This window comes from Mobula hypostoma, unplaced genomic scaffold, assembly GCF_963921235.1.
Source record: "Mobula hypostoma unplaced genomic scaffold, sMobHyp1.1 scaffold_36, whole genome shotgun sequence".
In the NCBI taxonomy this organism is placed as follows: Eukaryota; Metazoa; Chordata; class Chondrichthyes; order Myliobatiformes; family Myliobatidae; genus Mobula; species Mobula hypostoma.
Genome location: NW_026948187.1, coordinates 1,737,970 through 1,755,078, shown reverse-complemented (window position 1 = coordinate 1,755,078; position 17,109 = coordinate 1,737,970). Strand labels below are relative to the sequence as shown.

At 50.1% G+C, this 17,109-nt stretch overlaps 2 protein-coding genes across 3 annotated transcripts in view; one reads left to right on the top strand and one right to left on the bottom strand.

Annotated features, from left to right (window-relative positions):
- LOC134341616 (zinc finger protein 239-like) overlaps window positions 1-17,109 on the bottom strand; it is a 618,489-nt gene that overhangs the window by 261,189 nt on the left and 340,191 nt on the right. The gene's annotated exons all lie outside the window — the stretch shown is intronic.
- The window catches only part of LOC134341537 (cell surface glycoprotein 1-like), a 97,984-nt gene that overhangs the window by 64,957 nt on the left and 15,918 nt on the right, over window positions 1-17,109 (top strand). The window contains exons 25-27 of the mRNA XM_063039404.1: window positions 4,371-4,463; window positions 5,623-5,715; window positions 7,088-7,180. Of these exons, the coding sequence (XP_062895474.1) occupies window positions 4,371-4,463; window positions 5,623-5,715; window positions 7,088-7,180 (279 nt within the window). The remainder of the gene's footprint in view (window positions 1-4,370; window positions 4,464-5,622; window positions 5,716-7,087; window positions 7,181-17,109) is intronic.

The window sequence follows — 17,109 nt, the reverse complement described above, 5'->3', positions numbered from 1 at the left end:
GTGGCTGGTGGTTGGGTGAGTGCTGTATAAACTTGCATAGTGGAGCACGATGGGCCTGTGATGGTATGTTGGAAGGCTGGCTGTGGTGATTCCTGTAGTTTGTTCCATCACAAGTTCGCACAGTACATCTTCTCCAACACACACCATGTGTCCCTGATTTGAAACACATTCAGGGATTCTTGGGAACAGTAGGGTACACAACACGACCTTGTCCACAATCCCAGAAACATCTACGAGCACTTTTGTCAGTGGTAGGGGTGGTAAAAATAGAGCCTTCTGCAAAACACAATGATGGAACTTTGACTGGACTGTGTTACCATAACTAGAGAAGATATTCTTGGGAAACTGAAAGGTCTGAATGTAGATGAGACATCTGAACAAGATCGTGTACCCCAGAATTCTGGAAGAGGAGGCTGATGAGTGTGTGGAAGGATTGGTAATGATCTTTCAAGAATCACGAGATTCTGGATTGGTTCCGGATGACTGCAAAATTACAAATGTAACTCCACTCTTCAAGAAGGTAGAGATGCAGAAGGAAGGATACCACAGGCCAGTTATTCTGGCCTCAGTGACTGGGGGATGTTGGAGTCCCAACGGGGTGGGCATTTATCTGTACATCTTTTCCCACCATGTGCCCCTGTTTATTTCAGATCCATCATCTGTATCAACTCCACAAACTGAGAGGACAAGTCCTGAGCCAAGTGATGATTTGTCCACAATCACGGACCAGGATACAAGCTCAGGTACCAGTTGTGGGGACATGTTTTACACAGACATCACTCTGAAATTATCATCCAATGGATTTAGCCAGAATCAAGGGACTGACTGAGGGGAGATGGAAGATGGAGGGATCGAGGGAGATTGGTGATCGAGTCACCGTGGGAGATGGGTGATGGACGAGCTGAGTGAGATGGATGACAGATGGACCAAGGACAGAGGGGTGTGGGATGGATCAAACAGTGAGGGAGAGACCGAGGGAAGAGTGTTGAGGGAGCAAGTAAAAGTGTTGCATGATTGGTTTGACCATTGGGGATGGGCTTGGGGTTTGCCCTGAGCAGCAGTGATTGTGCAGGTCTCTGTGCTTGGCACGCGGTTGAGTGGGATGCACAGAAGCTCTATCATTGAGATAAACATGATTTGAAATCAACCTAATGATGCTGTGGATAACTGAGTGACTATAGCATACAGAGTCAAATCTCAGTATCTCTGGACGCTACATACTCTGGAATTGTTCTGGAAGGAATGACTAATTGGCAAGGAATGAGAGTGTGGGACTGCAGAAATTGACAAAGAGCATTCTAGCCATCTGATCGAAAGATGGAGGTGATTTGGTTAGGATGACCCGGGACCTCTCATGGGAGGAGGATGTGAAATGCTGAGTGTGGTGGTTGGGTGCGTGCTGTATAACCTTACATGATTGGGTGTGATGTACCTTTGTTGGTATGTTGGAAGTCTGGTTGTGGTGTTTCCTGTTGTCTCATTCTATCACAAGCTAGCACAATGCTCTCTCTGCAACACTCACCATGTGCCCCTGATTTAAAACATATTCAGGGTCTCTTGAGAACAGTAAATTACAGAACATGACCTTGTCCACAATTGCATCACCGTCTGCAGGCACATTTGTCAGTGGTAGCGGTTGTAGAAATGGGGTCTCCTGCAAATCACAATGGTGTAGATTTGACTGAACTGTGTTAGCATCACTAGAGAGGAGGTTCTTGGAAAACTGAAAAGTCTGATGCAGAAGAGACAGATGAATGAGATGGTGTACGTCCAGAGTTATGGAAGAGCAGGATGAAGAGATTGTGGGGGGATTAGTAATGATCTTTCAAGAATCACTAGATTCTGGAATGGTTCCAGATGGCTGTAAAACTACAAATGTATTTCAACTCTTCAAGAAGGTAGAGAGACAGAAGGAGGGAATATATAGGCCAGTTATTCTGCCTTCAGTGATTGAGTAGATGTTGGAGTCCCAACTGGGTTGTCAATTGTCTGTTCCTCTGTTCCCACCATATGCCCCTTTTTATTGTAGATCCAGCCTCTGAACCAACTTCACAAACTGAGGGGATAACTCCTGAGCTAAGAGATGATTTGTCCACGATCAAGGACCCAGATACAAGCTCAGGTATCAGTTGTGGGGATGTGTTTTACAGAGACTCCTCTGCAATTAACATTCAACGGATTCACACAGCATCAAGTGACTAAATGAGGGGAGATGGATGATGGAGTTGCAGAGGGGAATGGGTGATGGAGTGGCCAAGGGGGATAGGTGATGGCATGCCTGGGGGAAATGGGTGACATGTGTGGGAGGGCCAAAAAGGAGTGGGAGAGACTGAGTGAGAAGGGTGTGGAACCAAGTAAAAGTGTTGCATGGTGGGCTAGATCAATTGGAGTGGACACAAATATCCAGGCATTCTGTGCAGTGACTGTTTGGAGGCCATCTGGTTTGGTACATGGGTAGAATAGAAAGTCATGTGCTGTGATAAATATGGAGTGATATGAACGTACAGATGTTTGGGATAATTGAGGGGCTGCAACATGTAGGGTCAGATCTGAGTATCCCTGGATGTTACATCTTAGGCACTTGATCTGGTGTGTCTGATGGATTCGGACGATGTGACTTAGATTGGGAATGGAGAAATTATCAGAGGCTTTGAACTATCTGGTAGAAAGGTGGAGGAGATTTGTTTGGGATGACTTTGGATCTCTCAGGGGAGGAAGATGCAGTCTGCAGAGAATTGTGGTTGGATGAGTGTTGTCTAACCTTACATGTCTGGGCGTGATGGACATGTGTTGGTACGATGGAAGGCTGGTTGTGGTGATTACTGCTGTCTCCTCCCATCTCAAGCTAGCACAATACATCCTCTCCTGCACTCACCATGTGTCCCTGATTTAAAATGCATTCCCTGTTTTGGAGATGTGTGTCAGGGTTACTGCAGAAGGTGGGTGAACGAGATGCTGAGGGAGATGTGTGTCAGGGTTACTGCAGAAGGTGGGTGAACGAGATGCTGAGGGAGATGTGTGTCAGGGTTACTGAAGGAGGTGGGTGAACAAGATGCTCAGGGAGATGTGTGTCAGGGTTACTGAAGGAGGTGGGTGAACGAGATGCTGACGGAGATGGGTGTCAGGGTGACTGAAGGAGATGGGTGAATGAGTTGCTGAGGTAGATGGGTATCAGGGTTACTGAAAGAGGTGGGTGAACGAGATGCTGAGGGAGATAGATGATGTAGATGCTGAGGACAGAGTTGTGAGGGAATGCCGAGAATGTGTGGGAGTGACCGAGGGAGAGTGGTGAGGAATCAAGTGAAAGAGTGTTGCATGACAGGTCTGACCAGTTGGAATGGACACAAATATCTAGATATTCCGAGCAGTGGGTGTTCAGGAGGCCACTAGGACTGGTACGTGGAACTGCGGGATGAACAGAAGGTCATGTGTTTTGATAAACATGAACTGAAATGAATGTGCAGATGCTGGGATAATTAAGTGACCGTAGCATACAGGGTCAGATCCCAGTATCCCTGGATATTACATCTTAGAGAATTGTTCTGGAGTGTCTGGCATACAAGGAAGGTTTGACTCAGAGTGGAGGGAATTGAGGGAATTGACTGAGAGTGGGAATGGAGGGAATTGTCAAAGATCCGTCTGGTAGAAAGATGGAGGTGTTTTGTTATGGTCGACTTAGTCAGCTGAATGGACCTCTCATGCGGGGAGGATGTGGATTGCAGTGACTGGTGGTTGGGTGAGTGCTGTATAAACTTACATGGTGGAGCGCGATGGGCCTGTGATAGCATGATGGAATGCTGATTTTGGTGATTCCTGTGTGTCGTCCCATCACAAACTTGCTCAGTACTTCCTCTCCAAACTCACCATCTGTTCCTGATATAAAATGCATTCAGTATCTCTTGGGAACAGTAGGGTACAGAGAATGTCTTTGTCCACATTCCCATAACCATCTACAAGCACACTGTCAGTGGTAGGGGTGATAGAAGTTGAAGCTGTCCCATGTCTTTGTGGTGGAAATTTGAATGTTTGTGTTTCCATAACAAGAGAGGAGGTGCTTGGGAAGCAGAAAGATCTGAATGTAGGTAGATCACCTGGACCAGACAGTGTACACCCCAGAGTTCTGGAAGAGGTGGCTGAAGAGACTGTAGAGGGATTAGTCATGATCTTTCAAGAATCACTAGATTCCATACGTTTCTGGAAGAAAAGAAAATTACAGATGCCACTCCACTCTTGAAGAAGATAGCGAGGCAGAAAGAAGGAAACTATAGACCTGTTATTCCAATCTCAGTGGTACGAAAGATGTTGGAGTCCCAAACCAGTGGTCTATTGTCTGTTCCTTTGTACTCACCACGTACCCCTGTTTATTTCAGATCCAACATCTGTACCAACTCCACAAACCAAGGGGACAACTGCTGAGTCAAGTGATGATTTGTCCACAATCACAGACCCAGACACAAGCTCAGGTATCAGTTGTAGGGCTGGTTGTACGCAGACTACCCTCTGAAATTATCATCCAATGGATTCAACCAGAATCAAGGGACTGACTCAGTGGAGATGGGTGACGAAGCAGCCGGGGGAGGCGTGTGATGGAGCGGCCGAGGGGGACGGGCGTCAGACGGACCAAAGACAGACGGGTGTGGGATGGCTCAAATTGTGTGGGAGAGACCGAGGGGAGCGTGTTGAAGGAACAAGTAAAAGTGTTGCATGATGGGTCTGACCAATCGGGATGGGCTTGGGGTTTGCTGTGAGCAATGGGGATTGTGGAGGTCACTGTGCCTGGCACCTGGGTGAGTGGGATTAGTGGCTGTAACATACAGAGTCAAATCTCTCTATCCCTGGGTGTTACATAACCAAGAATTTTTCTGGAGTGTATGATGTATTCGCAAGGAATGACAGTGTGAGACTGGAACAATTGACAAAAAGGGTTCTAGCCATCTGTTTGAAAGATGGAGGTGATTTGTTTGGGATAAATTAGGATCTCTCATGGGAGGAGGATGCGAAATTCTGAGTCTGGTGGTTGGGTGAGTCGTTACATTTTCAGGTGTGATGTGCCTTTGTTGGTATGTTGGAAGTCTGGTTGTGGTGATTCCTATAGGCTCGTCCCACCACAAGTTAGCACAGTACATCCTCTCCAACACACATTCATTGTCTCTTGGGAATATTAGGGTACAGATCATGACTTTGCCCACAATCGCATAACCATCTACAAGTGCATTGTCAGTGGTAGGGGTGGTAGAAATTGATCTTATTGCAAATCACAATGATGGAGCTTTGACAAAAACTGTGTTACCATAATGAGAGAGGAGGTTCTTGGGAAACTGAAATGTCTGAATGTAGATGAAACATCTGAAGAAGATGGTGTACCCCCAGAGTTCTGGAAGAGGAGACTGAAGAGAGTGTGGAAGGATTGGTAATGATATTCCAAGAATCACGAGATTCTGGATTGGTTCCGGATGACTGCAGAATTACAAATGTAACTCCACTCTTCAAAAGGTAGATCAGTAGAAGGGAAGATACTACAGGCCAGTTATTCTGGCCTCAGTGACTGGGAGATGTTGGAGTCCCAACGGGGTGGGCAATTGTCTGTTCCTCTACTCTCACATGTGCCTCTGTTTATGACAGATTCAGCATCTGTACCAACTTCGCAACCCGAGGGGACCACTCCCCAGCCAAGCGATGATTTGTCCACAAGCAATGACCCAGAAACAAGCTCAGGTATCAGTTGTGGGGATGTGTTTTACAGAGACTTCTCTCTGCAATTTACAGTCAACGGTAATGGAGGGCCCGAGGGAAATGGATGATGCAGTGACAGAGTGGGCTGGGTGACGGAGTGGCAGAGCGAAATATGTGTCAGGGTGAACCAGAGAGATGGATGTCGGAGTGGGTGAGGGTGATGGGTGACGGAGTAGCCGAGGGAGATGGTTGTGAGGGTTACTTAAGCAGGTGAGTGAATGAGTGGCTGAGGGAGATAGGTGATGAGGGTGCTGAGGACAAAGGAGTGTGGGAAGGCCAGGCAGGTGTGGGACTGACCGAGGAGAGAATGGTGAGGAAACAAGTAAAAGAAGTTGCATGAAGGGTCGAATGGACACAGATATCTAGGTATTCTGAGCAGTGGGTGTTGGAGAGGCCACTGGGACTGGTACATGGAACTACGGGATGTACAGAAGGTCATGCATTGTGATAAACATAAAGTGAAATGAATGTACAGATGCTGGGGATGGTTGAGTGATCGTAGCATGCAGGGTCAGATTTCAGTATCCCTGGATGTCACATCCTAGAGAATTGTTCTGTAGTGTGTGACGTACAGACAAGGATTGACTCAGATTGGGAAAAGAGCGAATTGCCAAAAGGCCATCTAGTAGAAAGCGGGAGGTGATTTGCTATGGACGACTTAGTTCAGCTGATCAGACCTCTCCTGTGGGGAAGATGTGCATTGCAGTGGCTGGTGGTTGGGTGAGTGCTGTATAAACTTGCATAGTGGAGCACGATGGGCCTGTGATGGTATGTTGGAAGGCTGGCTGTGGTGATTCCTGTAGTTTGTTCCATCACAAGCTCTCACGGTACATCTTCTCCAACACAAACATGTGTCCCTGATTTAAAACACATTCAGGAATTCTTGGGAACAGTAGGGTACACAACACGACATTGTCCACATCCCAGAAACATCTACGAGCACTTTTGTCAGTGGTAGGGGTGGTAGAAATAGAGCCTCCTGCAAAACACAATGATGGAACTTTAACTGAACTGTGTTACCATAACTAGAGAAGATATCCTTGGGAAACTGAAAGGTCTGAATGTAGATGAGACATCTGAATGAGATTGTGTACCCCCAGACTTCTGGAAGAGGAGGCTGATGAGTGTGTGGAAGGATTGGTAATGATCTTTCAAGAATCACTAGATTCTGGATTGGTTCCGGATGACTGCAGAATTACAAATGTAACTCCACTCTTCAAGAAGGTAGATCAGTAGAAGGAAAGATACTACAGACCAGTTATTCTGGCCTCAGTGACTGGGAGATGTTGGAGTCCCAACGTGGCGGGCAATTGTCTGTTCCTCTATTCGCACCATGTTCCTCTGTTTATTACAGATTCAGCATCTGTACCAACTCCACAAACTGAGTGGACAACTCCTGAGCCAAGCGATGATTACTCCACAAAAGAGGACCCAGATACAAGCTCAGGTATCAGTTGTGGGGATGCATTTTACAGTGACTCCTCTCTGCAATTAACGTTTGATGGATAGAACCAGCATCACGCGGCTGACTGAGGGAAGATGGGTGATGGAGGGCTGAAGGAGATTGGTGCAAGTGGCAGAGGGGTGTGGGTGATGGATTAGCTGAAGGAGGTATGTGTCAGGGTTACCGAGAGAGGTGGGTGACGGAGTGGTCGAAGGAGATGGGTGTCAGGGTGACTGAAGGAGGTGGATGAACGAGTTGCTGGGGGAGATGGGTGTCAGGGTTACTGAAGGAGGTGGGTGAACGAGTTGCTGGGGGAGATGGGTGTCAGGGTGACTGAAGGAGGTGGATGAATGAGTTGCTGGGGGAGATGGGTGTCAGGGTTACTGAAGGAGGTGGATGAACGAGTTGCTGAGGGAGATGTGTGTCAGGGTTACTGAAGGAGGTGGATGAATGAGTTGCTGGGGGAGATGGGTGTCAGGGTTACTGAAGGAGGTGGATGAATGAGTTGCTGGGGGAGATGGGTGTCAGGGTTACTGAAGGAGGTGGATGAATGAGTTGCTGAGGGAGATGTGTGTCAGGGTTACTGAAGGAGGTGGATGAACGAGTTGCTGAGGGAGATGTGTGTCAGGGTTACTGAAGGAGGTGGATGAATGAGTTGCTGGGGGAGATGTGTGTCAGGGTTACTGAAGGAGGTGGGTGAATGAGTTGCTGGGGGAGATGTGTGTCAGGGTTACTGAAGGAGGTGGGTGAATGAGTTGCTGAGGGAGATGTGTGTCAGGGTTACTGAAGGAGGTGGATGAATGAGTTGCTGGGGGAGATGTGTGTCAGGGTTACTGAAGGAGGTGGATGAATGAGTTGCTGAGGGAGATGGGTGTCAGGGTTACTGAAGGAGGTGGATGAACGAGTTGCTGAGGGAGATGGGTGTCAGGGTTACTGAAGGAGGTGGATGAATGAGTTGCTGAGGGAGATGTGTGTCAGGGTTACTAAAGGAGGTGGATGAATGAGTTGCTGAGGGAGATGGGTGTCAGGGTTACTGAAGGAGGTGGGTGAATGAGTTGCTGGGGGAGATGGGTGTCAGGGTGACTGAAGGAGGTGGATGAACGAGTTGCTGGGGGAGATGGGTGTCAGGGTTACTGAAGGAGGTGGATGAATGAGTTGCTGGGGGAGATGTGTGTCAGGGTGACTGAAGGAGGTGGATGAATGAGTTGCTGAGGGAGATGTGTGTCAGGGTTACTGAAGGAGGTGGGTGAATGAGTTGCTGAGGGAGATGGGTGTCAGGGTGACTGAAGGAGGTGGGTGAATGAGTTGCTGGGGGAGATGGGTGTCAGGGTTACTGAAGGAGGTGGATGAATGAGTTGCTGAGGGAGATGGGTGTCAGGGTTACTGAAGGAGGTGGGTGAACGAGTTGCTGAGGGAGATGGGTGTCAGGGTTACTGAAGGAGGTGGATGAATGAGTTGCTGAGGGAGATGTGTGTCAGGGTGACTGAAGGAGGTGGATGAACGAGTTGCTGAGGGAGATGTGTGTCAGGGTTACTGAAGGAGGTGGATGAATGAGTTGCTGGGGGAGATGGGTGTCAGGGTTACTGAAGGAGGTGGATGAATGAGTTGCTGAGGGAGATGGGTGTCAGGGTTACTGAAGGAGGTGGATGAATGAGTTGCTGAGGGAGATGTGTGTCAGGGTTACTGAAGGAGGTGGGTGAATGAGTTGCTGGGGGAGATGTGTGTCAGGGTTACTGAAGGAGGTGGGTGAATGAGTTGCTGAGGGAGATGGGTGTCAGGGTTACTGAAGGAGGTGGGTGAATGAGTTGCTGAGGGAGATGGGTGTCAGGGTTACTGAAGGAGGTGGATGAATGAGTTGCTGAGGGAGATGTGTGTCAGGGTGACTGAAGGAGGTGGATGAACGAGTTGCTGGGGGAGATGTGTGTCAGGGTTACTGAAGGAGGTGGATGAATGAGTTGCTGGGGGAGATGTGTGTCAGGGTTACTGAAGGAGGTGGATGAATGAGTTGCTGAGGGAGATGGGTGTCAGGGTTACTGAAGGAGGTGGATGAATGAGTTGCTGAGGGAGATGTGTGTCAGGGTTACTGAAGGAGGTGGATGAATGAGTTGCTGAGGGAGATGTGTGTCAGGGTTACTGAAGGAGGTGGGTGAATGAGTTGCTGGGGGAGATGGGTGTCAGGGTTACTGAAGGAGGTGGATGAATGAGTTGCTGGGGGAGATGTGTGTCAGGGTTACTGAAGGAGGTGGATGAATGAGTTGCTGGGGGAGATGTGTGTCAGGGTTACTGAAGGAGGTGGATGAACGAGTTGCTGGGGGAGATGTGTGTCAGGGTGACTGAAGGAGGTGGATGAATGAGTTGCTGGGGGAGATGGGTGTCAGGGTTACTGAAGGAGGTGGATGAATGAGTTGCTGGGGGAGATGTGTGTCAGGGTTACTGAAGGAGGTGGATGAATGAGTTGCTGGGGGAGATGTGTGTCAGGGTTACTGAAGGAGGTGGATGAACGAGTTGCTGAGGGAGATGTGTGTCAGGGTTACTGAAGGAGGTGGATGAATGAGTTGCTGGGGGAGATGTGTGTCAGGGTTACTGAAGGAGGTGGATGAACGAGTTGCTGGGGGAGATGGGTGTCAGGGTTACTGAAGGAGGTGGATGAATGAGTTGCTGGGGGAGATGTGTGTCAGGGTTACTGAAGGAGGTGGATGAATGAGTTGCTGAGGGAGATGTGTGTCAGGGTTACTGAAGGAGGTGGATGAATGAGTTGCTGAGGGAGATGGGTGTCAGGGTTACTGAAGGAGGTGGATGAATGAGTTGCTGAGGGAGATGTGTGTCAGGGTTACTGAAGGAGGTGGATGAATGAGTTGCTGGGGGAGATGTGTGTCAGGGTTACTGAAGGAGGTGGGTGAATGAGTTGCTGGGGGAGATGTGTGTCAGGGTTACTGAAGGAGGTGGATGAATGAGTTGCTGAGGGAGATGGGTGTCAGGGTTACTGAAGGAGGTGGATGAATGAGTTGCTGAGGGAGATGTGTGTCAGGGTGACTGAAGGAGGTGGATGAACGAGTTGCTGGGGGAGATGTGTGTCAGGGTTACTGAAGGAGGTGGATGAATGAGTTGCTGGGGGAGATGGGTGTCAGGGTTACTGAAGGAGGTGGATGAATGAGTTGCTGAGGGAGATGGGTGTCAGGGTTACTGAAGGAGGTGGATGAATGAGTTGCTGAGGGAGATGTGTGTCAGGGTTACTGAAGGAGGTGGATGAATGAGTTGCTGAGGGAGATGGGTGTCAGGGTTACTGAAGGAGGTGGATGAATGAGTTGCTGAGGGAGATGTGTGTCAGGGTTACTGAAGGAGGTGGATGAATGAGTTGCTGAGGGAGATGGGTGTCAGGGTTACTGAAGGAGGTGGATGAATGAGTTGCTGAGGGAGATGTGTGTCAGGGTTACTGAAGGAGGTGGATGAATGAGTTGCTGGGGGAGATGGGTGTCAGGGTTACTGAAGGAGGTGGATGAATGAGTTGCTGAGGGAGATGTGTGTCAGGGTTACTGAAGGAGGTGGATGAATGAGTTGCTGAGGGAGATGGGTGTCAGGGTTACTGAAGGAGGTGGATGAATGAGTTGCTGAGGGAGATGGGTGTCAGGGTTACTGAAGGAGGTGGGTGAATGAGTTGCTGAGGGAGATGTGTGTCAGGGTTACTGAAGGAGGTGGATGAATGAGTTGCTGAGGGAGATGGGTGTCAGGGTTACTGAAGGAGGTGGATGAATGAGTTGCTGAGGGAGATGGGTGTCAGGGTTACTGAAGGAGGTGGATGAACGAGTTGCTGAGGGAGATGTGTGTCAGGGTTACTGAAGGAGGTGGATGAATGAGTTGCTGGGGGAGATGGGTGTCAGGGTTACTGAAGGAGGTGGATGAATGAGTTGCTGAGGGAGATGTGTGTCAGGGTTACTGAAGGAGGTGGATGAATGAGTTGCTGAGGGAGATGGGTGTCAGGGTTACTGAAGGAGGTGGGTGAATGAGTTGCTGAGGGAGATGTGTGTCAGGGTTACTGAAGGAGGTGGGTGAATGAGTTGCTGAGGGAGATGTGTGTCAGGGTTACTGAAGGAGGTGGGTGAATGAGTTGCTGAGGGAGATGGGTGTCAGGGTTACTGAAGGAGGTGGATGAATGAGTTGCTGGGGGAGATGGGTGTCAGGGTGACTGAAGGAGGTGGATGAATGAGTTGCTGGGGGAGATGTGTGTCAGGGTTACTGAAGGAGGTGGATGAATGAGTTGCTGGGGGAGATGGGTGTCAGGGTTACTGAAGGAGGTGGGTGAACGAGTTGCTGAGGGAGATGGGTGTCAGGGTTACTGAAGGAGGTGGGTGAATGAGTTGCTGGGGGAGATGTGTGTCAGGGTGACTGAAGGAGGTGGATGAACGAGTTGCTGGGGGAGATGGGTGTCAGGGTTACTGAAGGAGGTGGATGAATGAGTTGCTGGGGGAGATGGGTGTCAGGGTTACTGAAGGAAGTGGATGAACGAGTTGCTGGGGGAGATGTGTGTCAGGGTTACTGAAGGAGGTGGGTGAATGAGTTGCTGGGGGAGATGTGTGTCAGGGTTACTGAAGGAGGTGGATGAATGAGTTGCTGGGGGAGATGGGTGTCAGGGTGACTGAAGGAGGTGGATGAACGAGTTGCTGAGGGAGATGTGTGTCAGGGTGACTGAAGGAGGTGGATGAACGAGTTGCTGAGGGAGATGTGTGTCAGGGTTACTGAAGGAGGTGGATGAATGAGTTGCTGAGGGAGATGTGTGTCAGGGTTACTGAAGGAGGTGGATGAATGAGTTGCTGAGGGAGATGTGTGTCAGGGTTACTGAAGGAGGTGGATGAATGAGTTGCTGGGGGAGATGTGTGTCAGGGTTACTGAAGGAGGTGGATGAATGAGTTGCTGAGGGAGATGTGTGTCAGGGTTACTGAAGGAGGTGGATGAATGAGTTGCTGAGGGAGATGGGTGTCAGGGTTACTGAAGGAGGTGGATGAATGAGTTGCTGAGGGAGATGTGTGTCAGGGTTACTGAAGGAGGTGGATGAATGAGTTGCTGAGGGAGATGGGTGTCAGGGTTACTGAAGGAGGTGGATGAATGAGTTGCTGAGGGAGATGGGTGTCAGGGTTACTGAAGGAGGTGGATGAATGAGTTGCTGAGGGAGATGTGTGTCAGGGTTACTGAAGGAGGTGGATGAATGAGTTGCTGGGGGAGATGGGTGTCAGGGTTACTGAAGGAGGTGGATGAATGAGTTGCTGAGGGAGATGTGTGTCAGGGTTACTGAAGGAAGAGTTGCTGGGGGAGTACTGAAGGAGGTGGTGAATGAGTTGCTGAGGGAGATGGTGTCAGGGTTACTGAAGGAGGTGGATGAATGAGTTGCTGGGGAGATGGTGTCAGGGTACTGAAGGAGGTGGATGGTGAATGAGTTGCTGAGGGAGATGGGTGTCAGGGTTACTGAAGGAGGTGGATGAATGAGTTGCTGAGGGAGATGTGTGTCAGGGTTACTGAAGGAGGTGGATGAATGAGTTGCTGAGGGAGATGGGTGTCAGGGTTACTGAAGGAGGTGGATGAATGAGTTGCTGAGGGAGATGGGTGTCAGGGTTACTGAAGGAGGTGGATGAATGAGTTGCTGGGGGAGATGTGTGTCAGGGTTACTGAAGGAGGTGGATGAATGAGTTGCTGAGGGAGATGGGTGTCAGGGTTACTGAAGGAGGTGGATGAATGAGTTGCTGAGGGAGATGGGTGTCAGGGTTACTGAAGGAGGTGGATGAATGAGTTGCTGAGGGAGATGTGTGTCAGGGTTACTGAAGGAGGTGGATGAATGAGTTGCTGAGGGAGATGTGTGTCAGGGTTACTGAAGGAGGTGGATGAATGAGTTGCTGAGGGAGATGGGTGTCAGGGTTACTGAAGGAGGTGGATGAACGAGTTGCTGAGGGAGATGGGTGTCAGGGTTACTGAAGGAGGTGGATGAATGAGTTGCTGAGGGAGATGTGTGTCAGGGTTACTGAAGGAGGTGGATGAATGAGTTGCTGGGGGAGATGGGTGTCAGGGTTACTGAAGGAGGTGGATGAATGAGTTGCTGAGGGAGATGGGTGTCAGGGTTACTGAAGGAGGTGGATGAATGAGTTGCTGAGGGAGATGTGTGTCAGGGTTACTGAAGGAGGTGGATGAATGAGTTGCTGGGGGAGATGTGTGTCAGGGTTACTGAAGGAGGTGGATGAATGAGTTGCTGAGGGAGATGTGTGTCAGGGTTACTGAAGGAGGTGGATGAATGAGTTGCTGAGGGAGATGTGTGTCAGGGTTACTGAAGGAGGTGGATGAATGAGTTGCTGAGGGAGATGGGTGTCAGGGTTACTGAAGGAGGTGGATGAATGAGTTGCTGAGGGAGATGGGTGTCAGGGTTACTGAAGGAGGTGGATGAATGAGTTGCTGAGGGAGATGTGTGTCAGGGTTACTGAAGGAGGTGGATGAATGAGTTGCTGAGGGAGATGGGTGTCAGGGTTACTGAAGGAGGTGGATGAATGAGTTGCTGAGGGAGATGTGTGTCAGGGTTACTGAAGGAGGTGGGTGAATGAGTTGCTGAGGGAGATGGGTGTCAGGGTTACTGAAGGAGGTGGGTGAATGAGTTGCTGGGGGAGATGGGTGTCAGGGTTACTGAAGGAGGTGGATGAATGAGTTGCTGGGGGAGATGGGTGTCAGGGTTACTGAAGGAGGTGGATGAATGAGTTGCTGAGGGAGATGGGTGTCAGGGTTACTGAAGGAGGTGGATGAATGAGTTGCTGAGGGAGATGTGTGTCAGGGTTACTGAAGGAGGTGGATGAATGAGTTGCTGAGGGAGATGGGTGTCAGGGTTACTGAAGGAGGTGGATGAATGAGTTGCTGAGGGAGATGGGTGTCAGGGTTACTGAAGGAGGTGGATGAATGAGTTGCTGAGGGAGATGTGTGTCAGGGTTACTGAAGGAGGTGGATGAATGAGTTGCTGAGGGAGATGGGTGTCAGGGTTACTGAAGGAGGTGGATGAATGAGTTGCTGAGGGAGATGGGTGTCAGGGTTACTGAAGGAGGTGGATGAATGAGTTGCTGAGGGAGATGGGTGTCAGGGTGACTGAAGGAGGTGGATGAATGAGTTGCTGAGGGAGATGGGTGTCAGGGTTACTGAAGGAGGTGGATGAATGAGTTGCTGAGGGAGATGGGTGTCAGGGTTACTGAAGGAGGTGGATGAATGAGTTGCTGAGGGAGATGTGTGTCAGGGTTACTGAAGGAGGTGGATGAATGAGTTGCTGAGGGAGATGGGTGTCAGGGTTACTGAAGGAGGTGGATGAATGAGTTGCTGAGGGAGATGTGTGTCAGGGTTACTGAAGGAGGTGGATGAATGAGTTGCTGAGGGAGATGTGTGTCAGGGTTACTGAAGGAGGTGGATGAATGAGTTGCTGAGGGAGATGGGTGTCAGGGTTACTGAAGGAGGTGGATGAATGAGTTGCTGAGGGAGATGTGTGTCAGGGTTACTGAAGGAGGTGGATGAATGAGTTGCTGAGGGAGATGTGTGTCAGGGTTACTGAAGGAGGTGGATGAATGAGTTGCTGAGGGAGATGTGTGTCAGGGTTACTGAAGGAGGTGGATGAATGAGTTGCTGAGGGAGATGTGTGTCAGGGTTACTGAAGGAGGTGGATGAACGAGTTGCTGAGGGAGATGTGTGTCAGGGTTACTGAAGGAGGTGGATGAATGAGTTGCTGAGGGAGATGTGTGTCAGGGTTACTGAAGGAGGTGGATGAACGAGTTGCTGAGGGAGATGAGTGTCAGGGTTACTGAAGGAGGTGGGTGAACGAGTTGCTGAGGGAGATGGGTGTCAGGGTTACTGAAGGAGGTGGGTGAATGAGTTGCTGAGGGAGATGGGTGTCAGGGTTACTGAAGGAGGTGGATGAATGAGTTGCTGGGGGAGATGTGTGTCAGGGTTACTGAAGGAGGTGGATGAATGAGTTGCTGGGGGAGATGTGTGTCAGGGTGACTGAAGGAGGTGGGTGAATGAGTTGCTGAGGGAGATGTGTGTCAGGGTTACTGAAGGAGGTGGGTGAATGAGTTGCTGAGGGAGATGTGTGTCAGGGTTACTGAAGGAGGTGGATGAATGAGTTGCTGGGGGAGATGTGTGTCAGGGTTACTGAAGGAGGTGGATGAATGAGTTGCTGAGGGAGATGGGTGTCAGGGTTACTGAAGGAGGTGGATGAACGAGTTGCTGAGGGAGATGGGTGTCAGGGTGACTGAAGGAGGTGGATGAATGAGTTGCTGAGGGAGATGTGTGTCAGGGTTACTGAAGGAGGTGGATGAATGAGTTGCTGAGGGAGATGTGTGTCAGGGTTACTGAAGGAGGTGGATGAATGAGTTGCTGAGGGAGATGGGTGTCAGGGTTACTGAAGGAGGTGGGTGAATGAGTTGCTGAGGGAGATGGGTGTCAGGGTTACTGAAGGAGGTGGATGAATGAGTTGCTGAGGGAGATGGGTGTCAGGGTGACTGAAGGAGGTGGGTGAATGAGTTGCTGAGGGAGATGGGTGTCAGGGTTACTGAAGGAGGTGGGTGAATGAGTTGCTGAGGGAGATGTGTGTCAGGGTTACTGAAGGAGGTGGATGAATGAGTTGCTGAGGGAGATGTGTGTCAGGGTTACTGAAGGAGGTGGATGAACGAGTTGCTGAGGGAGATGTGTGTCAGGGTTACTGAAGGAGGTGGATGAATGAGTTGCTGAGGGAGATGGGTGTCAGGGTTACTGAAGGAGGTGGGTGAATGAGTTGCTGGGGGAGATGTGTGTCAGGGTTACTGAAGGAGGTGGATGAATGAGTTGCTGAGGGAGATGGGTGTCAGGGTTACTGAAGGAGGTGGATGAATGAGTTGCTGAGGGAGATGGGTGTCAGGGTTACTGAAGGAGGTGGGTGAACGTGTTGCTGAGGGAGATGTGTGTCAGGGTGACTGAAGGAGGTGGATGAATGAGTTGCTGGGGGAGATGTGTGTCAGGGTTACTGAAGGAGGTGGATGAATGAGTTGCTGAGGGAGATGTGTGTCAGGGTTACTGAAGGAGGTGGATGAATGAGTTGCTGAGGGAGATGTGTGTCAGGGTGACTGAAGGAGGTGGATGAACGAGTTGCTGAGGGAGATGTGTGTCAGGGTGACTGAAGGAGGTGGATGAATGAGTTGCTGAGGGAGATGGGTGTCAGGGTGACTGAAGGAGGTGGATGAATGAGTTGCTGGGGGAGATGGGTGTCAGGGTTACTGAAGGAGGTGGATGAATGAGTTGCTGAGGGAGATGGGTGTCAGGGTTACTGAAGGAGGTGGATGAATGAGTTGCTGGGGGAGATGGGTGTCAGGGTTACTGAAGGAGGTGGATGAATGAGTTGCTGAGGGAGATGGGTGTCAGGGTTACTGAAGGAGGTGGGTGAATGAGTTGCTGGGGGAGATGGGTGTCAGGGTGACTGAAGGAGGTGGGTGAATGAGTTGCTGGGGGAGATGGGTGTCAGGGTTACTGAAGGAGGTGGATGAATGAGTTGCTGGGGGAGATGTGTGTCAGGGTTACTGAAGGAGGTGGATGAATGAGTTGCTGAGGGAGATGTGTGTCAGGGTTACTGAAGGAGGTGGATGAATGAGTTGCTGAGGGAGATGTGTGTCAGGGTTACTGAAGGAGGTGGATGAACGAGTTGCTGGGGGAGATGGGTGTCAGGGTTACTGAAGGAGGTGGATGAATGAGTTGCTGGGGGAGATGGGTGTCAGGGTTACTGAAGGAGGTGGATGAACGAGTTGCTGGGGGAGATGGGTGTCAGGGTGACTGAAGGAGGTGGATGAATGAGTTGCTGGGGGAGATGGGTGTCAGGGTTACTGAAGGAGGTGGGTGAATGAGTTGCTGAGGGAGATGGGTGTCAGGGTTACTGAAGGAGGTGGATGAATGAGTTG